General features: G+C 46.8%; 1 protein-coding gene across 2 annotated transcripts in view; it reads left to right on the top strand.

Moving 5' to 3' along the window:
• The window catches only part of LOC146809872 (myosin heavy chain, skeletal muscle-like), an 880,636-nt gene that overhangs the window by 249,126 nt on the left and 608,243 nt on the right, over window positions 1-23,267 (top strand). The window contains exon 3 of one of the 2 annotated variants that reach the window (XM_085616724.1): window positions 2,725-2,934. The exons of the other annotated variant lie outside the window; for it this stretch is intronic. Coding sequence (XP_085472850.1) covers window positions 2,725-2,934 — 210 coding nt within the window. The remainder of the gene's footprint in view (window positions 1-2,724; window positions 2,935-23,267) is intronic. 2 annotated transcript variants of the gene reach the window in all.

A 23,267-nucleotide genomic window follows, 5' to 3' on the forward strand; every position in this document is an offset into this window, starting at 1 on the left:
TAGAGACTTAGAAATGAAAGAAAACAAATATTCATATAATAATGAAAGCCATGGTTTCAAATAAGTTCTCAGGTCTTCAACAAATCTCCCACAAGGTTCAATTATCTCCCCAACCATTTTCAAACTCTATCTCGAACCCCTCTACACAATCCTCAGGAACTCATCAATCCTCTTTCACCTATACGCCGATGTCACCCAAATCTATTGAAGGTCTCATGCCCAGAAGACTGCCCCCACTTATCCAACTCTCTGAATAAAATTCAAATTTGAATGAATAACAACCACCTCAAACTAAACCCAGAGAAAACACAATTTGTTCAATCACTCCACAAAAAGGTACCTTACTGATCCATGACTGGATGGGTCACCTACTAGACATGGACGGCCGCCCTTCCATCATTCAGAATGCCAAATATGTGGGACTCCCCCTCGACAGATGTATAAATCTCCATAACCATATCTACACCATGTCTAAGAGTGCCTTTTTCCAGATAAGGCTTCTTTGGGGTATTAGGAACCTTATATCATCACATGACCTACATCTGTTGTCCAAACACTTGTTCTCTTCAGACTCAACTACAGAATTGCATTCCTTTCTGCCACCAAGGTACCGAATTTCACTCCTTTCTGGCTCCTTGGTCCTCTCAGAGCAGTTCTACATGCAGCAGCTTACTTCAAGACAAGACAGAAGACATTTGACCACATCTCCCCCATTCTACACTCCCTTCAGTGGCTTCCCATAGAAGCAAGAGCTCTATTTAAAACTGCCTGCATCACTCATAAGGCACTGCACTCCTATTTACCCTTGTACCTCTCAGCGAAACTAAAAATCGCAGCCAACAGACTACACTCATGAAAAGCTAAATTGCTCCTGCTCTGACCCAAACCTTCAAGCATGAACGCAAAATGAACTAATCCTTCTCCAGAAGCGCCAACAAGTTATGGAATTCTTTCCTGCAGAGCCTCCGTCTGACCCCATGCCATGTCACAGTCAAAAGAGACCTCAAAGCTCTTCTTTTTGAACGTCACCTGGCCAAAGCCGCTCTCACTCCCTAATGCTACCCCAAGTGCAGACCAACCTCGATCAGCACAAGCGCCTGATGTTCGTCTTGTGGTCCTGTACCACCTGCTTGTCATTGCTATGTTTTACAATGAATATGTATGAAGCAATCTACCTCATGGGGAGCTTAACCTGGTGTTCTCTCCACCTTAAATGTACATGTATATTTTCTATCTGTTATTGACAACTTCTGCTTTATTGTAAAGGGATGTGATGCCTATGGGCCTTAGCCTTGCTATATAAAATGAAAAATAAAAAATGCTTGCACGTGGACAGGAGAGAGACATTTTAACTGGCCCATCGTTCTCCCATGTCTCATCAATCACGCAATAACATGTACCAAGTAAACATCAAACAGACAAACGCATCGCGGATTGGCACGTGGTCGTGCCAGGGAGCACTTGTCTGATGGCTTTAAGAACATAAAAGGTACAAGGAGAAGCAAATTGCTTGCAATACCACAATCACTCCTTGTCCTGCCTGACTTCCTTAGATGGGCACATCAAACAGGCAGGAGAGAAAGATGCAGCCTGCTCAGCCATCACTACAGAGCCCTACTGTTGAGCTGAATGATCCAACGGCATAATGAAGGCGTGCCCTGTACCTCCAAGACCTTAATTAGATTCAGACACTGTAGATAATTTACCCTACTTGTAAACGATTAAATAATACTATGCATGGTAGAAAGAGCTGGCAGTAACCGCAGTGCTCCCGCAGATGTGTTCCCTCGGCGTGCCTTGCTGTGTTGTGCAGCTTTCCTTATACAGTAGGAGTCACCGCACGCCGCTGCGATGAAGAAGGAGGGGGGGCATGAAAGAACTTCTGGCAAACATTGACCCCGAGGTAGTTAAAGGTGCACTAGGAAAGGGTTACGCTGAAACAGAAGGGTTTTATTTTATTTTGGCCGTACCTGCCACAGTCCAGAGGAAACACTCCACACATGTGGGGGTCTCCTGTGTTTTTGTTTCTTTCTCCCTCTCTCTCTCTGCTTGGCTGCTTTCCAATCTGAAAGAAGCTTGCACGGCAAATGGAACGTCGCGGCACTAGCAGGCAGGCACTTTTATGGAAAGCTATGCACTTGGACTTCTAGCAATCACAATCAGCTGATCTTCTCGTTCCAGAATTGGGTATGTTGTTTTTGAAAATATTCCCTGCTGTACAAGGCACAGTCGTGGCACTCGACTTTCCTTCCCGCATTACAGTCAGACAAACTTTAAGGATGGTCTGAAGGCGAGAGAGGGAGAGAGGGATAGATCAAATCTGAGAGAATTCCCTTTGCTTAGCAAGTATGCGCTTTGTGTTGATGTTGTAACTGGATCCGCAGTGCAGGAATGGGCCTCCACAGCTCAATATACTTTGCTTAAAAATTACTGTTTTTATCTCGTTGTTAAAAATAAATCTTAATTTCCACGAGTAAAGTGCAGCTGCAGTTCAGATTGCAGATTAACCTTTTTTGCACGCCTCCGCGCTGCAGTATGTAAACAATTGATGTAAGGTTTATTAGTTAGGGGTTTCAGGGCTTCAGAGCGACACGTGTAAACAGATTTCTGAACAAAAGGTTGTAACCGAGAGGCGTGCAGCTGCACGAGCTTGGGCTCTGTAGCAGCATGGAGCCAGCGGTGCGGGAGAATGCTGCCTCTCACTGCTGCCAATCATCTTCACAGGATCCGAAACCGCTGCCGCAGACTGGGGGGCTCGGCTCAAGTCCTTGGAAAGGGAAGCAGGCGCTCGAGTCCCAGGTGGGAGTGCTGACAGAGTGCCCGGATGAGGGGAACTCCGGCAAGGCCCAGCTAACTGCTGAGGAAAGCAGCGCAGAAGCCGCCGCGAGCCCGCGGGAAGAGCTCGAGACGGACCCGACAACTGCAGGGAAAGAGGTATGTCTCCTTGCATGTTGCGTTGCACGCGTGTTTTACTAAAGGGCATTACGGGGCAGATTTAAAGTCCCCTTGCACCACTTTTGCGTCACTTTTCCCATGGTAAAGGTGACGCAAAAGTGGCACAAGGGGCTTGTAAATCTGCCCCTACGTGTTTTGGTTATTTCTCTCTGTTGCTGTCAATTACCATTAACTCCTCATCGCTTCCTTGTCTCCTTCCGTACCGGGGGAGAGGGAGTACCATCGGATTAGTACTTGACACAGTACTTCATCAATGCAGATATAGATATAGAGTAACTACAGGACCCTAACACAGTTCAGGTTGTTTACTGTATAGTATATTTACTGGTGACTGACTAATGATGGCAATGGGCTTTGCTTGGGTTGGCACAGGCCTTCCTTCTCGGTTGTGTTCACAAATTACAATTGTGTGCCAAGGAAATACAAACTGTTTATTAACTAGCTTATGCGTTATCACCCTAACTCTGTGTTTCATTTACTTATTTGTTAGTTTTGTGGCAAGATCTGTACAAGGACCAGTTCAGGGATCGCATTATCTACAACAGATAGGTTTAAGACCACTAGTAATAGCAAAACTAAGGAAAGCAAAACCATCAGATGCTGTTTCATGTGGGCTTATTTGCAGTGCTGCCTTGTGCAGGGCCTTGATTTAAATGATGCCTGAACAACTTGGTGAAGTCTTTTCAAATTGAAGAATTTTAAAAACGAGCTGGTGCTCCATGCAAGAATCTCCAAGTCTGTCTAAGCAACGTGCGTTAAAAAACCCATAAATGAACATAAATCATGAAATAATCACAACGGGTTGAATAACTGGGAAGGATGGACTAGTGTCATTTGGTGGAGCACAAAAGAACAGCCCAGAGAAGTGGAGTGAGATTTGAATTCAAGTGGACTCTGTCACCGCGTGTGCGTGCTGATCCTGTTCACACTGATCTTCGGTGCCAGGTGCCATGTATTGCTATTAGCTCCACTGTTATAGGTTACTGGGATCTCAGAAACTACAGTAGTTTGGGTTCTCTCCTTTTTATAGGGGAGATCGTACATGTGAAACAGTTAGGTTTCTCCAGCGTCATATTAGTCTGTAGCATCAGGCTGTAGTCTCGTCTTTCACAAATTTCTTCTTATTAGTTATAGCATGTCAAATTTTGGTTGGTACATTTCATAGTATAGGTTCCCATCTTCTTTCTGAGAATTGATGTGTCCAATTATCATTACCCTGATCTGGTCAATTGAAGTACCACAGGAAGACGTGCCCAACATAGTCTGGGAGGAGTGGGATTATGCAAGATTTTCTTGAGACCCATGTAAGATACATTTACAAACAATAAATCTATTAAAAAAAACGCTTACATTGTCTTGAAATATTGCATGGATTAAACTTTGTTGGGCCTGTCTTGAATCCCCCTCTTTCAGAGCAACAGAGGTCTCAATACAGGAAAATGTACTTGAGTTTTTGGTTTCAGTAAAACCTATAGAATAACAGCCTTTTCATCATTTCTCTTCTGTTCTTTGGAAAAGGCATGAATGGTGGGAATCTGGATGGCTGCTATGAATAGGATTGTATTTTAACTTCATCAAGTCAGAAGAACTTCATACCTTTTATCGATCCAAGGAGAGGAAAAAAATCTCATTTTACATTTGGATCAAATCATTCTAAATGCCTGTTACAAGGCCTTAACAAAATATATTTTGTGACTGTAGATCCTCTAGGATCTAACAGTCCTGCTGGTTATTGGCATACGAATTAGGACATTGTTCTAGTGCTCAAGAAAGCCTTCATTGGCTACCTATTGTAAACAAAGCATTTTTCACATCATGTTTTTGCTATGGAAGATTTTGAATGAGCTGACACCATTGGAAAACAAAGTCAGGATTTGTGTCAAGGACAAGTGCCGTCACCTGGAAGGATCCATGCTGCTAAATATCCCTACAGTGAATCTGTCATTCAAAGACAGCAGAGCTTGGGCTGCAACTAGAGTTGAGTTAAAACACACTTCCCTTGGAAGTATGGTAAACACATTAGACTTTCAGAAAATGTTTAAGGTATTGGTCTGAAGGCCGTGGGTTTATCTGTGCTTGTCACTCTGGGTAATTTAATCTTTAGCAGGTGCCATTTAAAGACACTCATGCACTCACCCGCTCACTAACTCACTTCTTAAATGACTCACCCACTCACTTTTGAATAGACCAACATCACAGGCTAGCAGCCCAAAGGTAGAGCAAATACTTACTGAGAAGTGTTGTCTTATACAAGGAGTAGGCTCCACCTGTGTCTGGAAGCAGAAAATTAAGGAGTGAGCAGAGAAAAAGTCAGTGGAAGGAAAGTATCACTGTCACCACATTAAGCTCATGGTAGAAGGTGCTGAGCACAGGGATTCATACAGGCGCGCTGCTGTCTTCTGACCCAACAGAGCTTCCACTAGTTTGCCTCAGAGCACAAAAGCTCTGACTAGTGATCTTGATTGTAGCATTCCCGGGACCATCTGCATTGCTGGAACTTAAACCAGATTGGTCGCACACTGCTACACCTACCAGGCGTGTTCCCCCAATGAAAATGGTCCCTGAAGGTCAGCGTCGGCGGATACACCTATGCTCGAGTGTGAATGCAAGTATGCGTGGCGTGTGCCATCCCTGGACACGTGTTTCGAGGTAGTTGCCTCTCGTCAGCAGGGAGTAGGAAAATGTGTGGGGTTGCTGTGTAAGCTGCTAAAATCGTTATCAGGTCTAGTACCTCTCGTAGCGCGCAGGTGCGTAACCATGAGTCCGTCGACTCCACCGGCTCAAGGGAGCCTGAATATAAAGTTAAACCAGATTGGTCGCACACTGCTACACCTACCAGGCGTGTTCCCCCAATGAAAATGGTCCCTGAAGGTCAGCGTCGGCGGATACACCTATGCTCGAGTGTGAATGCAAGTATGCGTGGCGTGTGCCATCCCTGGACACGTGTTTCGAGGTAGTTGCCTCTCGTCAGCAGGGAGTAGGAAAATGTGTGGGGTTGCTGTGTAAGCTGCTAAAATCGTTATCAGGTCTAGTACCTCTCGTAGCGCGCAGGTGCGTAACCATGAGTCCGTCGACTCCACCGGCTCAAGGGAGCCTGAATATAAAGTTAAACCAGATTGGTCGCACACTGCTACACCTACCAGGCGTGTTCCCCCAATGAAAATGGTCCCTGAAGGTCAGCGTCGGCGGATACACCTATGCTCGAGTGTGAATGCAAGTATGCGTGGCGTGTGCCATCCCTGGACACGTGTTTCGAGGTAGTTGCCTCTCGTCAGCAGGGAGTAGGAAAATGTGTGGGGTTGCTGTGTAAGCTGCTAAAATCGTTATCAGGTCTAGTACCTCTCGTAGCGCGCAGGTGCGTAACCATGAGTCCGTCGACTCCACCGGCTCAAGGGAGCCTGAATATAAAGTTAAACCAGATTGGTCGCACACTGCTACACCTACCAGGCGTGTTCCCCCAATGAAAATGGTCCCTGAAGGTCAGCGTCGGCGGATACACCTATGCTCGAGTGTGAATGCAAGTATGCGTGGCGTGTGCCATCCCTGGACACGTGTTTCGAGGTAGTTGCCTCTCGTCAGCAGGGAGTAGGAAAATGTGTGGGGTTGCTGTGTAAGCTGCTAAAATCGTTATCAGGTCTAGTACCTCTCGTAGCGCGCAGGTGCGTAACCATGAGTCCGTCGACTCCACCGGCTCAAGGGAGCCTGAATATAAAGTTAAACCAGATTGGTCGCACACTGCTACACCTACCAGGCGTGTTCCCCCAATGAAAATGGTCCCTGAAGGTCAGCGTCGGCGGATACACCTATGCTCGAGTGTGAATGCAAGTATGCGTGGCGTGTGCCATCCCTGGACACGTGTTTCGAGGTAGTTGCCTCTCGTCAGCAGGGAGTAGGAAAATGTGTGGGGTTGCTGTGTAAGCTGCTAAAATCGTTATCAGGTCTAGTACCTCTCGTAGCGCGCAGGTGCGTAACCATGAGTCCGTCGACTCCACCGGCTCAAGGGAGCCTGAATATAAAGTTAAACCAGATTGGTCGCACACTGCTACACCTACCAGGCGTGTTCCCCCAATGAAAATGGTCCCTGAAGGTCAGCGTCGGCGGATACACCTATGCTCGAGTGTGAATGCAAGTATGCGTGGCGTGTGCCATCCCTGGACACGTGTTTCGAGGTAGTTGCCTCTCGTCAGCAGGGAGTAGGAAAATGTGTGGGGTTGCTGTGTAAGCTGCTAAAATCGTTATCAGGTCTAGTACCTCTCGTAGCGCGCAGGTGCGTAACCATGAGTCCGTCGACTCCACCGGCTCAAGGGAGCCTGAATATAAAGTTAAACCAGATTGGTCGCACACTGCTACACCTACCAGGCGTGTTCCCCCAATGAAAATGGTCCCTGAAGGTCAGCGTCGGCGGATACACCTATGCTCGAGTGTGAATGCAAGTATGCGTGGCGTGTGCCATCCCTGGACACGTGTTTCGAGGTAGTTGCCTCTCGTCAGCAGGGAGTAGGAAAATGTGTGGGGTTGCTGTGTAAGCTGCTAAAATCGTTATCAGGTCTAGTACCTCTCGTAGCGCGCAGGTGCGTAACCATGAGTCCGTCGACTCCATTGCTGGAACTACTGCACCACAGGGAGCCAGAGCCTCACTATCTGAGCCAGTCTGCCTTGAGCAAGGTAACTAATATATTTAACATATTAAACTGTACTTGGTCTCCATAAGGAAAGAGAAAGAAAATGCCATCAAAAAAACAATATAGCTATTCAGCAGAAGAGTCAACCCCCGAGAGCAGCGGGTTCCCCGTTTGGAGCCGGAATACTGGTAACCTTCTATTTCCTTGAGGTTTACAGATGTATAGTTAGCAAAAGTTGGATAGAAGATTGGGGGTCCAATTTGCAAGGTGACAAATAGGTCAATGGGAAAGACAGGCTGGTCCTAGCCTATGCTGACAATTGAAGATCACTGTAATTATTCTAAATTGGATTCTGTTTCTGGCATTCACAGCCAGGCAGTGTAGAGACCTCCCAAGGACGACGATGTAAAAGATGGCAGTATCACTTCATAAACTTTCACCCTGAGTAGTAACATAGTATCGAAAAGTAGCATCTGTAGAGCATTCATACACATCACTGGCTGAAATCGCTGTAATTTTGGAATATGTGAACCAAATTAGGAGAAGGTGAAATCCATAGCCATATGATTTATGTGAAAAAGTGGCAAAATATTTAGAACAAAATTAAAAATCAAATAATATCATGCTTAGTCGCCGACATATGGAAGTTAATGTAAATGTTGTTTAAAGCTTAAACTGCCCAGAGAAGTTAAGTGGTTTTCACTAGAGGTGTACAAAGTTTTGAAGTTTGTTTTCTTGACATTTTCCCATAATTTTGGTAAATCTATGTAAAATACGTGAAGATGGTGATGTTCCATGTGAGTTTTGCTTTCATCCGAAAGTCTAAACATTAACAAATACTTTGTTCACAGGGGAATTTGTACACAATACTTGATAGTAGTGTCTTTTAAAACTTGGGAGAAAACGTGCAAGAGTAAAGGTGTGGAAGGAGCTGAAAACTCTGGGCAATATGGGAGGGCCACTAGTCAGGAAGTTAGTGTATGGCCATGTACTAAAAACATTAAACACTCCTAATTTTCATTGGATTTGATAAGTACATACCCACCAAAGGATAGCACTGTAGTGTTCCCTGAAATTATTTGGGTCACACCCTGTGGATTTCCCAAACCCCAAAAGGAAAATGAAACGTTTTGGAGAATAGGAAACCAGTTAGGTGTCTCTTACCCCTTCCACTAAGTTATACTTATGTGGGGAAGGGTGTTAGGAGTTACAAAAACCTGTCACAGAATCTCTCATCAACAGGTGAAGAACATGGGTTCACTCCGAACTCCAATATAAGTATAAACTCAAACATATGAGCATTTTACAACAGACTAATACTCATTATGAGCTATTCTCCTACAAATATATATAAGTATCACAAAATGTAGTAACTAAGCAAAAAAGGAATAAAAGAGTCAGTCCATGTTGGATTTGTCTCTCTCTGCAGAGCCACCCCCAAACATTTTGCCAGCACCGTCCTGTTTCCTGAACCTACGTTTGTTGGCCTTTAGGACTGTGTGCACTTTACCACTGCTAACCAGTGCTTAAGTGCTTGTGCTCTCTTCCTAAAACATGGTAACATCGGCTTGCACAGAATTGGTTAATTTAATTTACTTGTAAATCCCTAGTAAATGTACCCAGGGCCTGTAAATTAAATGCTGCTAGTGGGCCTGCAGCACTTATTGTGACACTCACTTAAGTAGTTCTTTAAACATGTATCAGGCCTGTCATTGCAGCCTGTGTGTGCAGACAGCCATTTCAACCTGGCAAAATAAACCTTTTGCCAGACCGAATCCTTCCTCTACCTCTGAAAAGATTTAAAAACGTTATCTAGCGAGATATTAGCCAGAGGTATTTTGATATTACTGAGGGCGAAAAAGTGTACAGAACCTGAGTTATAATGTTTCATATGTCTCTGAAAGACGGTATGAGTGAATGGTGATCAGTATTGGGATTTCTTGTGGTGTTTACTTTTAGAAAGATGGCATTTTCTTGTCCTAACCATTTTGTGCAGCAGCCTGTTTCTTGGCCACATGACTAGGTGTAGTTGGCAGTTGGCCTTTTTGTATTTCTGCTAGACAGTATGCCAAAGGAGGTTCTGGGTGTTGGCAGGATAAGCCATGTTAGAAATTGGGTTTTTAGTTGGCAGAGGTATGCACCATATCTAACAGGAACCACAATCCAAGTCAGAATATGTGTAGTGCACACTAAAAGTTTACCTGTGCTCAACCTCTAGTAGCTTGGCAGAGAGTATTCAGGCTAAACTTAAAAGGCAATGTGTAAAGTATTTGTGCACAAACAGAGAAGCACAGTGTAAACACCACAAAAGTACTTCATAACAGTTTAGAAACATAGCCAATATGTATCTGAGTAAAACAAGACCAAACCAACAATAAACATACATACACAAGTCAAGATACGAATTTTGCAAGACTAAATCAAAACTCAATGTTTAAAAATCAAAAGCTCCAACTGGGGCTATCTGGTCGCGCTTGACCGGGGCAAATCCAAAAGTTCAGTGCAACCGTAATGGATCGTGGGCCAGATACAGGAGCCACGCAGACTCGCTGGCAGTACCTTGGATGCGTCGAAGCTCGGAACAATGCATTGAAAAACAGAGGGGATGCATTGCAGTCAAAGGCGATGTCAAGAGCGATGTGTGTCGGTCTGAGGTGTCGATGTGGAGCCGCTGGTTTGTAGACAATGTGTTTGCCAGAAGCCGCGCAGCACTGGGAATGCATCAGAGTCAGGGATGGTGCATCGCTGACGGCAGCGTTGCGGTGTCCGAGACTCACACAGCAACGTTGTGTTGACAAAGTGAGGGATACATTGTAAGTCTTTGTCATTGCATCACACAGCTAGTGAACGGTGTCCACGGCTTCACTGCAAGCAGCTGCGTTGCAGCGATATCGCAGAGAAATGCGCCGGTTGCGATCGACACTTCAGTGTTGATACATTGGTTTCTTGGGTTGCAGCACCAAACACTCACATCCAAGAGCCCAGGACTGGATTTGGTATCACATGGCAGAGCAGGACTCACAGCAGAGGAGCCCAGGTGCTGGTAGCACAATGCAGGTGCAGTCTTTGATATCCCTGAGACTTCAGAATCAGAAGGCAAGCCCTTGGAGAACCTTTAGAGATGCAGGATGTAGAGGGTCAAGAACAGTCCTCTCACTCCCAGGAAGAAGCAGCAGACCAACACAGCAAAGCAAGCAGCAAAGTGGCAGTCCCTCCTGCCAGCAGAACAGCTCTTCCTTCTGGTAGAATGTCCTCAGTTCCAGAAGTGTTCTTTGTAGATGGTGTCAGAAGTCTACTACGTATAGCTATTTTAATCTTTGAAGTAGGGAGACGTCAAAGAACGGTCTTTGTTGAGCACAATACCCTGCCCTTTCCTGCCCTGGCTCTTTGTGTGGGGACAGGCACAACCCTATTCAGGTGCAAGTTTCAGCTCATTTCTCTCACTCTAGCTCAGGAAGGCCCATCAGCCTTGTGATGGGCCATCACGATCTGAAGAGCACACCTCAGCTCCCTTTGTATGTGACTGTCTAGTGGGAATAGGTCAAGCCCATCATTCACCCCAACCCAGAAGTGTATTCCAGAGACAGGCAGAGGCACATAATGCTTAAAGTAAGAAAAGGCCAACTTTCTAAAAGAGGCATTTTCAGACCTGTAACTTAAAAAAACAACTTCACTAAAAGATGTGTCTTTGAATTGTGTGTCTCGAGACACCAAATTTACTTTTCTTTTCTGAATTGGAAGTTAAACTTCTAAAGTGTCACAAGGCAGCTCCAATGCTGACCTACAGGAGAGATAGGCCTCGCTGTAGTGAAAAACGAATTTGGCAGTTTTTCACTACCAGGACATGTAAAACTCAAAAGTGCATGTCCTACCTTTTATATACACTACTCCCTGTCCATAGTGCTACCTAGGGCCTGCCTTAGGGGTGACTTATATGTAATATTATTATTATTATTATTATTAGTGAGTTTTATAACGCGCCTGGTTACCCTTGGGCATCCCCGCGCTCATCCAGAAAGAAACGCCATGACATGAGGCACCGGTATTAAGCAGGAAACAAGTGAGTTTTTAACAACTTGCGGAAGCGGAGGAAATTTGATTCCAAGCGTAAGTGCAGTGGAAGGGAATTCCACAGAATGGCCACATTGATGGAAAACCTTCTACCCCCGGTTCTTGCCTTCCTAACTCTCATGACCTGCAGCAGATGTTGATGCTCTGAACGAAGGGAACGAGAGGTCTTATAAGGTTGCACCATATCCCGAAGGATAGGAGGGCCTTTCCCCTGCAAGATTTTATGGGCCATGCAGAGCGCCTTAAATTTCACCCTCTCCCTAACGGGAAGCCAGTGCAGCGCCTTCAGCGCAGGACGAGCAGACTGACGCCTGGGGAGATCCATCAGGAGCCTGGCGGCCGCGTTCTGCACTTGCTGTAATTTATTTAGGGTGGACTCTGGGGCCCCCAGAAACAGCGCATTACTGAAGTCCAGCCGGGAGATGATAAGTCCCTGAACAAGTAACCTCCTAGAAACCACAGGGAGGAGAGGTAAAATCTTACGGGCTGAACGGAGCAGACCAAAACACACGCCTGCGGTCTTTTTAGCATGAGTCTTAAAGGTAAGGTCCTGCTCCAACCACACCCCCAGACTCTTGATCTCCTGTTTGGGGGTGGGAGCCGCTCCCAGGCAACTAGGCCAGCTACTCGGAGACAGGGTAGGAGGGGAGTTTCCCAATATCATCAGTTCCGTTTTGGAGCCGTTAAGCTTGAGTGCTGAGCTACACATCCACTTGAAGATCTTATCCAAGCAGGGTGCAGCTGATCGGGATGGTAAGACGACTGGGGGAGGCCTACCACCAGCTGGGTATCATCAGCATAGCTGATAATCTTGATACCCAGGGGCAGTATCTCATTCTCCAGGGGAGCCATATAAATGTTAAATAAGGTGGGGCTCAGCGATGAGCCCTGTGGCACACCACACTGGAGAGAAACCGATGAAGATTTCGTATGGCCTTCCCACACCTCAAACGTTCGGCCAGCCAAAAAGGAAGAGAACCACTTCAGGGCCAGCCCGGAGACCCCCACCCCCGACAGTCGTTGGAGAAGCACTTGATGATCCACAGTGTCAAATGCCGCACTGAGGTCAAGGAGGATCACTGCCACTGATCCCCCTGTGTCCAGAATGCTCCTGGCATTCTCCATGACTGCCAACAGGGCAGTTTCGGTCCCCTGACCGGGACGAAAGCCCGTTTGGGAATCACCCAAAAGGGAGTTGGACTCCAGGAAGCCCGAGAGGCGCCGATTGACCAACTTCTCTGCTACCTTGCTAAAGCCGGGGAGCAGAGAGATAGGCCTAAAGCTGGCAAGGTCAGCGGGGTCCAAGTTAGGCTTCTTTAAGAGAGCCTTGACAACCGCTCCCTTCCAGCTTGGGGGCACTATTCCTTGGGCGAAGGATACATTTATCAAATCCGTCACTGGACCACCGATGATAGAGGCCACCTGCTTAAGATATTTCAGTGGTGCAGGGTCTTTAGGCGAACCACTTTTCATGGTCGTCAAAACTGTGAGAACTTCTTCCTCAGTGACCGATCCAAAGGAGGCCAACTCCGCTGTCTGCGCCCTGGGCAGAAACTCCAACTTACCATCAGAGGAAGTCTCCTCGTCTAACCGAGGGAGTGATGAAAGGATGTTATCTATTTTAGTTTTAAAGAAGGAGGCAAGTTCGGAGCATTTCCCAAGAGGGTCAGCATGGAGGACTGGAGGTTCGGGGGCTTTTAGAAGTTCCTTGATAACCCTAAATGATTCTTTTGAGGAGTTGGCCGCCGAGCCTATTCTCTCCTCAAAGAATACAGATTTAGCCACCCGAATGGCGGATTTATAAGTGCTTAAAGCCGCCCGGTATTCTCTCCGGATTGCTTCGCTCCAATCTTTCCTCCAAGATCGTTCCAATCTCTTGCAGCCCCTTCTCAAAGTTCTCAACTCTGATGTATACCAGGGCGCCGATCCCACTCTTTTACCCATAGAGAGTTGTTTCTTCTTAGGGAGGAGAGCATCAAGCGAGTTGGTCAGCCAGATATTTAGCCTCTCATCGGCGACTAACGGATTAGACCCAAGGGAAGGCCGGGACGCCTCCAAATGGGCCGCCCAGGTATCCACTGAGAGTCTCGACCAAGCTCTTTCCACCGTGTATACCCTGGGAGCCGATATGACTGGAACATCAAACTGCCACTGGGCAGGCACCATAAAATGATCCGTCCAAGGCAAGGCCAGCGCTGGAAAAGCCTTGAGGCAGACCGAGTTCGAAAATATGGGATCCAACAAATGGCCCTTCCTGTGTGTGGCACCGGAATTAGCCAAGTTAATCCCCAAGGCTTGAAGATCACTTTGTAGGTCTACTCCCAAGGAGTTGTGAGAATCATCAAAGTGGATGTTAAAATCACCCAGGGCGATAAAATTGCCAGTGGAAGAGGCAAGAAGCGCCGCTGATTCCAAAAAGGAATTAGAGAAATTTCCCATGGGCCCAGGGGGACGATAAATCAGAAGGCCTGTCAACGACGCCGTGGGTGACAGTCGAAGAGAGAACTGACAACTCTCGCAGTCACTCATCCCTCCGTCCTGCACCTTACAGACTAACGAATCCCTATAAAGGATAGCAAGCCCTCCTCCCCTCCCCACAGGCCTATCCAGATGAGCCATTAGAAAACCGGAAGGGAGAGCTCTGACTATGTCAGGACCCGAACAGGAAGAGATCCAGGTCTCGGTTAAAAATAGCACATCCAACTTATGGTCCAATACCAGGGAATTAATTTCTGTGGCATGACTAGGTACAGACCGGCAATTCAGCAAAGCTATAGAAAGCACAGAATTATCAACGGACATACACCGACCCCCACTACATGTCCCACAAGGCAGGAATGGTAGATCGCCCTCATAGACATACCTACAGGGTACGGGATTCGTGAGCCGCCAGGACAAAAGTTCTTCCCTACTATACCCAATACGAGTATGGCCCGGTTCCCCAGGAGCGGGCATAGCAGCCAGCCCTGAGCCCGTCTGGGCCCGAACGGGCACAGACGGGCTGAACTCTGGCGTAACTCCGGCATCAGTCCGGCGTCCCCGCTGCGCGTGACCGCTGCGCGTAAACATGGCTAGCTAAATAGTCTCCAAAGAAGATGGAGAGAGGACTTGCTGGTGCACTGGGACCCACTCACCCAAGATGGCCGCCGCGAGTCAGGGGCGAAGGACCCGCAAAACGCGGTGAAATGCCAAGATTACTGTGCAGGTGTGATGACAGAGGTGGGGGTATGCGAGGCCAGGCAGGTAGAACCAGGGAGAACTCTAAAACAATTTAAATTAAATGTCAAACGAGTATATTAAAAACAAACGCTGCCACAAAACAAGCGCTGCATGAATAGCGCTCGCGCTGGAATAGGGCGCACTGCTCAAACTAGCCTACCTAAATAGTCTCCAAAGGAGATGGAGAGAGGACTTGCTGGTGCACTGGGACCCACTCACCCAAGATGGCCGCCGCGAGTCAGGGGCGAAGGACCCGCAAAACGCGGTGAAATGCCAAGATTACTGTGCAGGTGTGATGACAGAGGTGGGGGTATGCGAGGCCAGGCAGGTAGAACCAGGGAGAACTCTAAAACAATTTAAATTAAATGTCAAACGAGTATATTAAAAACAAACGCTGCCACAAAACAAGCGCTGCATGAATAGCGCTCGCGCTGGAATAGGGCGCACTGCTCAAACTAGCCTACCTAAATAGTCTCCAAAAGAGATGGAGAAAGGACTTGCTGGTGCACTGGGACCCACTCACCCAAGATGGCCGCCGCGAGTCAGGGGCGAAGGACCCGCAAAACGCGGTGAAATGCCAAGATTACTGTGCAGGTGTGATGACAGAGGTAGGGGTATGCGAGGCCAGGCAGGTAGAACCAGGGAGAACTCTAAAACAATTTAAATTAAATGTCAAACGAGTATATTAAAAACAAACGCTGCCACAAAACAAGCGCTGCATGAATAGCGCTCGCGCTGGAATAGGGCGCACTGCTCAAACTAGCCTTCCTAAATAGTCTCCAAAGGAGATGGAGAGAGGACTTGCTGGTGCACTGGGACCCACTCACCCAAGATGGCCGCCGCGAGTCAGGGGCGAAGGACCCGCAAAACGCGGTGAAATGCCAAGATTACTGTGCAGGTGTGATGACAGAGGTGGGGGTATGCGAGGCCAGGCAGGTAGAACCAGGGAGAACTCTAAAACAATTTAAATTAAATGTCAAACGAGTATATTAAAAACAAACGCTGCCACAAAACAAGCGCTGCATGAATAGCGCTCGTGCTGGAATAATAAAAGAGAGGGTTTAGGTCTGGCAGGAAGATGTACCGGCAGTACCGTTGGACGGGTAGGTTTCCGGTTCCGTGAGGCCATATCAGAACTTCACATCGCGGTACATCCGACGGAGCCCTTCTCAGACCATGGGAGGGCTGTGAACTAGGACATTAGTATAAGAACGGGTCCTTATAATTATTACCGTTACATACCTTAACCAGGTTTTTCTAGGGATACAGTGTGTCTTTTCCTGATCCCTGGTTTCTTTCTCCAACTGGTCCTGATGAAGCGCTGAAGGATCCTTTAGGGACCAATCTGTAGCGCGAAACATGTCGACCCCCTTTTAAAACCGCACCTTATCACACAACACTCGGGTTGAGAGAAGTGGGAACTTATTTGGTTCTGTTTCCCCTCTCGCAACGGCACAAATGTGCATCTCCATCCCCGTTGACTTTTATTTTGGAGCAGGGGTCCTACAAATAAAATTTACAGGGCCTTCTGTTCCATTTTAACTCACACTCACTGACACTTCCTTCCCACATACCCGCACTCACCACTGTGGCAAACTCCTAAAAGATCTCCGCCAGAGAGCCCCTTGGGGCCCGTGAGGGACTGCAGCGCCACCCCCACGAGGAGCAACCTTGCCCGATGATGATGCTATACACTCGAAAGGGTGTGTGAGGGCACTACGTACCAAACTAAGGAGTACCTTCCTCTTTCTGTGCACACTCACCTATCCCAGGAGACTACCCCTCTTCTCTATAACACCACGTAATTAGTGGCTGTGTTCCCCTTAACCCATAGGAACTGAAACCATCCATTGTAATTATTAGGAAGATGTACTTGCCAGGTCGAAATGGCAGTTTAAAACTGCACACATAGGCTGTGCAGTGGCAGGCCCGAGATATGTTTTAAAGGGTTATTCGCGTGGGTGGCACAATCACTGCGCAGGCCCACTAGTAGCTTTATTTAATTACCAGGCCCTGGGCACATATAGTGCACTTTACTAGGGACTTATCAGTAAATCAAATATATGAATCATGGAGAAACCAACTGCCATTACATTTTAGACACAGAGCGCATGCACTCGTGTGCAATGAAAAAGTGCACAGAGTCCTAAAGCCAGCAAAAACGAAGTCAAAACCAGCGGAGGAAGATGGCAAAAAGTTTGGGGTAACCCAGCAGAAACAGTTATTTACAACAAGTCATCTCTGACTTAATAGGGGTGTGAAGCTCTCACTTGCCACACTTTCACTTCAAAGGTACTAGCTCATCTTACACACAAAAGACTTAACACTGGCCTATTGTTCCCCCAGATAGACTGGAACCAGGACAGGGAGGCAGTAAATTCCAGACACCACTGTAGGGGGAAACTCCAGGATCATCTCCCACTTTAAAGCTGGCACCAGGTATAAATATAAGACCCTCAGACCCAACTCTTTGGTACACTCCGAGACCTCTGGATACCACACAAGAAGGACACCTTGCTGCTTGAGGCCTGCCCTGCTTGCTGAGAAGGAAGACTGGACCAGTACCCTTCATCCAAGGTTGAGGGGACTCCAAGGGTCAGCTAACTGACCTCCTGTTAGAGCTACAGGGACATAACAAGCCCAAGAGGTTTCCCTGCATCTGCCTAGCTGAGCTGCTGCCTGGACCTGCTGCCTGAGCCAAGCTGGCCTCCTTTGGAGTGAGTTTTTGATCTCTGAGATGTGCTTTCCAGTTCCTGAACCTTTGGAGTGGCATCAGTTGAGCTATTTGAAGAAAAGGAGAAATTCTGAAGTTGTGGGCTATTTGCGACACAAACTGGTCCATTCGCACTAAGATCTTGCTGCCTGTCAATATGAAGCAACGGTGAACCCGACTCGTCATGCTACGACGCGCAATGTGAGATCTATACTTCACGCTATAGCATTGACAACCTGCGGTGACCTCCAATGCAAATCTCCAGCAATGACTGTCCGTGACGCCTGACAGGATCTTTGTGCTATAGCGACGACAATTCATGACGCTCTCCCTGTTCCTCATGGCCTCCTCCCTGATCGAATGGAACTCTTCACGCTGGACTTTAGAAGATAACTTTTTCAATGGGAGTAACCGGGTCTCTGTATCTGGCCTGGACTTCATTGCAGTGAGCCTGAACTTGTGATTTTCACCAGGTCTCACATGACCAGAGAACTGTGAGTGGTGCTATGTGCTTTCAGGCACTATACCTACATTAAGTCTTTGAAATTGCATGCCTCCAGTTCTAGTGATTGGAGTTTTATTGTTTTGGTGTCAAATAATTTATTTAAATTTACTCTATTTTACTAAATTATATTTGATATTTCATGTGTTGTGTTTTCACTTTAATAGTGATTGTGTGCTGCATAAATTCTTTACACATTGCCACAAAGACTGACTGTTTTTATGCCATGCTATCAGAGAGTTAAGCAAAGTTTAATTTAGTGACTTTAGAGGTTCACTGTGAGAGGGATTGTGGCTGCTGCTCATGCAGGGTTTCCACCCCACTCAACCAATAACCTAGTTACTCACAACACTACACTCCAATGATATCTCATCTTATATTAGAAAGCCATTTGCCCAGTCCCTATCTACGTTACCACTAGCTTAATTTGATTTAGAATGTTTATACTGAGTTATGTATTATCCCGCATTCCTTTTTGCCATAAGGCCTGAAGTAAAAGATTCAGCTTTCAGCATCCCTGCAGCAGCAGGTACATCTGCTTTGTCCCACCTCAATTACTGGTTTCATTTATACCTTTTTTTACATGGTAGTTGATGGAGCTGGGGGGGCTGCTTATGCTTTACTATTGTTCCTGTTGCAGTGTGCAGCATGTAAATCCAGATTTCAGAGAATACATGGAAGCTATCTATATAGCATCTTGTCTATTCCTCTGTTACAGAACTGAGCCAGACCACTTGAAAGCTAGCAGCAGCAGAGAGTGGAACTATTCCATCTCTAACTTGGTAACACAAGCTAAAAAATAGGACAGAAAATGCACGATAATTGACACATACTTTTATAGCTGAGATGCCCATGCTCTGCAAGGTTCATGTTAATATTTAACAGGCTTGCCTTGTAGACGTTAAACTACTGTCATGCTGTTCCGCATCGACAAAAAGAAAAACAAGGGTTATTGCTAGGGTAGCATACACAAACAAACAGAAAAAATGTCCGGCTGTAGAATGGTAATCTAAAGATGCAAGTGTCGCCACACATGTGCACATATGTGACATAATTTACAATACCACACCAAGATGGTGGGTTCCCATCTTGGAGATCTAAGTGAAAAAATAAAACATTGATTGAAGCTGCCAAGCCCTGCCGGCCTGCAGGAATGTGAAGGTGAGAAGCATCACACAGGAGAGAACAGGCAAAGATGGATTTAGTTCCATGTAGTGCTGAAAGCAAAAGAAAAGAGATTGATTAAGGGGCAACCAAATTAATTTGACAGAAAGTCTAATAGGTATTAGTAATTGCTGACACAAGGTGATAAGTCCACTATAAGTATTGGTGGTGTACCCAAAAGGTCTTTCAACAGTACACAGCAACAGCTATTGTTGAGACCTAAAAAGGAATTTAGTAGTTGAAGAAAAATTCTTAAGCCAAAAGGCCTTTTGAGCATTAGCTCACCACAAACCTCCTTCCAATAGATATATTAGATTTGTAATCTATGATTTTTGCATTTTGTTAGAACAGCAGTAAACATATATTATAATATAATTTCTGTTCTCTGCCAAACAGTGTATTTATTTATTTATAACATTTGTTGAGCGCTACTGTTGCCCGTAGGTGTCCTGGCGCTATTTGAAATCTTGCCTAAGGATCGAAACCGAGGTCATGCTAATCAGTAAACAGCCAGGTTTTTAAAGCTTTTCAGAAGGCCATAACGCTCGACATACCTCTAAGATATAAAGGAAGCTTATTCCAAGCTTTGGCTGCATTATCTACAAAGTTTTTTCCACCCCAGGTGGCCTTTTTTACAAATGGCACATAAGCCAGTTTGGCATCAGATGAGTGTAGTAGTCTGTTTGGAGTATACCAGTACAGCCGCTCTTTTAAATAGGCTGACCCTGCTCCATGAAGTGCCTTGTGAACCAGACACAGCGCCTTGAACAAGGTACGCTTCCTAACTGGCAACCAGTGCAGTTTCCGTATCTCTTGTGCTATTGGAGCGTATTTTGGGACGCCCAACACCAATCTAGCAGCCGCATTCTGCAGGAGTTGCAACTCCTGCATTAAACCTTCCTGGATTTTAAAGTACAGACTATTGCAGTAATCCAGCCTCGACATAGTAAGAGCTGTGATAACTATTTTACGACATTCTGTCGGTAACAATGGCAACATTTTCTTGCAGGACCTAAGAGCGAAAGACGTAGCAGAGGCCACAGAGTTTACTTGGTCTTTGAAATTGAGCTTCTGCTCCACCCACACACCTAGGTTTTTAACCTTCTTGTTGGGTGCGGGAAGAGGGCCCAGGGTGTCTGGCCACCACTCCGGCGTCCAAAATTTAGGATCATTGCCAAAACATACCACCTCCGTCTTACTGGAGTTTAGCTTGAGGCAGTTTTGCGCCACCCAGATCCTTACGGCATTCATACAGTCTTTAAAACGGACTGACGTGCTCTTTAACTCAGCTGGTAGAAGAGACACCATAATTTGTGTATCATCCGCATAAGTAGTCAGACTAAACCCAAATGACTGAATAAGGGGCGCCAAAGAGGACACATATATATTAAATAGTGTCGGACTCAATGAGGACCCTTGCGGGACCCCACATGGCAGTGAAAAAGGTTCGGATAAAAATTCCCCCAGAGCCACCAGCTGACTCCGGTTCGACAAAAATGATCTTAGGAGTGTCCAAGCCGAACTCTGTACACCAATCTCCTGCAGCCGGTCCATCAACAAATCGTGATTGACCGTATCGAATGCTGCAGAGAGATCTAGCATGATTAGAGCTGCCTTGCCACCTTGATCTAGAATAGTCTGTATCTCTTCAGTAGATTTCAAAAGAGCAACTTCGATGCTGTGACCCCCTCGAAAGCCATACTGAGTTTGATCCAAAGCTTGTGTAAACTTCAGAAATTGGCTAAGTTGCATATTCAAATTTCTCGCGATCATTTTAGCAGGTACCAGAAGTCTGGATATTGGCCTAAAGATGTTAGGATCTTTTGTGTCGCGATTCGGTTTCTTTAGTAGGGGCAGAATAGAGGGGTTTTTTCCAGTCTAATGGAAAATATCCCTCTGTGTACATCGAATTAAAAATGGGGGTCAAGACTCGAGAGACTGGCTCTGCCGCTAACTTTAGTATCACTATTTGGCAAGGGTCCGAAGGGGACCCGGATTTAACCTGCATAAGAATATTAGCGGTTTCTGTAACTGTAAGCTGGGCAAATTTGTCCAGTAGCACTTTCTTTTCTATATGTAGGTCAACCGCTTGGCCCGCCATAGTGACATTAGTGAAAGTGGAAAAAAATGGCATCCACTTTCCCATAGAAGAAACTGGCCAATTTTTCACCTGATTAGGCGTGGATGTAATGGCCACTGGGTTGGCCAAGCTGGTGACTGTGTTAAATAGTTCCCTAACTGAGTTATTTGCTCTGTTGATCTTCATGGAAAAAAATAGAAGCTTTGCATAGTAAATCTGCTGTTTGAATATGGCAAGGCCCCATTTATACTCCTCCTTATCACTATCCTTGTACTCCGTTTTCCATCTTCTCTCCAGATGTTTACAAATCAATTTTTGTTCCCTGGGTTCCTGTGAATACCAAGGAGCGGAGGGCAGTCGTCAAGTGGGATAGAACATTTTTCTAGTAGCTAGCTTGTTCCCTGCTGTTTCTAGCCAGCTAGTGTAGGAATGTGTTGCCTCTTCTAAATTTGAGGGGGGCGTAACTACGGTCTTATTGAAGATATCGCACAAATCCTCAACCACTACCTTATTCCACGCTATTTTCACCAGTTTTTTTTTTTTTTTTTTTTTTTTTGAAAAATTTTTTATTGAACAATAATTCGGTTACAAGTATGGGCCTACAACCACCCGGGCCGGCCGCTAGGTACATAAGGAAATATACACATATCAAGGCTGCAGTCAGTTCCCAGGGCACTGCCCCGCAGTGGCTCAAGATAGTTCTCGAAGAACAGCAAGTGTCAGTCCAACAAAAACAGAAACAAAAGGAAAAACAATAAAAACAAAAGGCGAGTTACGAGGGATACCAGTGCGGTTCAGGCTCCCCCCGGGAAACTCCAGTCAGAACATTTGAGCAATCCGCTAAAGAGAGGAGTACCGGGAGGCCGGGGATGGAGGGGGGGGGAAGGGGGTCAAGGGAGATGAACGTCCATATGTAGTTGTTACAAAAAGCGCCAGGAGCCGTCAAGGGTCAGGGGGACATGGCGATATCAGTGTCTACCAGGGGGGGCGTACAGATGCCTCCGCGATACGCATTCCATTGACCCCAAATTCTACCCCATGCCCCCGGCTTGCCACGGGCCACATACACTGTCTTCTCCCGAAACATACACCAGTCCATATTCTCCTTCCATACTGACACGGTGGGCGGCCGTTGAGCGCCCCAAAGTTGCGCTATATCCCTCTTGGCAATCATGTTCCCTAGGGCCGCCCACCGAGTCTGAGCCGCGTTGTAGTCATTGGGCTCCCACATATTCAGGACACAGCGACGCACCTCCGGCAGCAGCACAACCCCGGTGACCTGTCCCATAACCGTGTGGACCCGGCGCCAGTAGTCCGCCACCTCGCGGCACTCCCAAAGGATATGAAGAAAGGTGGCGTTGAGCCCGCAGCCTCGTTTACAGAGCCCGTCGTCGGAAAATCCCATCGCGACCAAGCGCGGACCCGTAACATACACCCGGTGGAGAATCTTGAGCTGTACCAACCGGAGACGAGCCGGAATGGCAACCTCCTTGGGGGACGACAGTGCAGACTGCCAGTCTTCGTCGTCCAATTCGACCCCATCCCCAGTCCAAGCCTCCCGAAGGCGCACCAGGAGATCCGCCCGGTGATTAATCAATTTTTTATAAATTAAAGAAATAGTACTATCAGGGACATGTCCGTCAAGTACGCGGTCCTCGAGGGGCGAGGAAACAGGGATCTTGGTCCCCTCCCCGAAGACCGAGAGCAGGGCGTGTCGAACCTGGGCGTAGCGGAAGAACTCCCTGTCGGTCAGCTCGTATTCGGCCTGGAGCACCGCGAAAGTCTTGACCGCGCCCTTGTGCCACAGGTCTCCCACTGTGCTAATACCAATCGTGTCCCACTGGTCAAACCCCTTGGTGGTCCACAAGCTGCCCAGGCGGTCGGAGGCAAACAAGGGAGTAGCACATGTCATTCGCTCACTCCAGCCCATGGCCGCAGTGG

Source organism: Triturus cristatus, chromosome 7, assembly GCF_964204655.1.
Source record: "Triturus cristatus chromosome 7, aTriCri1.1, whole genome shotgun sequence".
Classification (NCBI taxonomy): Eukaryota; Metazoa; Chordata; class Amphibia; order Caudata; family Salamandridae; genus Triturus; species Triturus cristatus.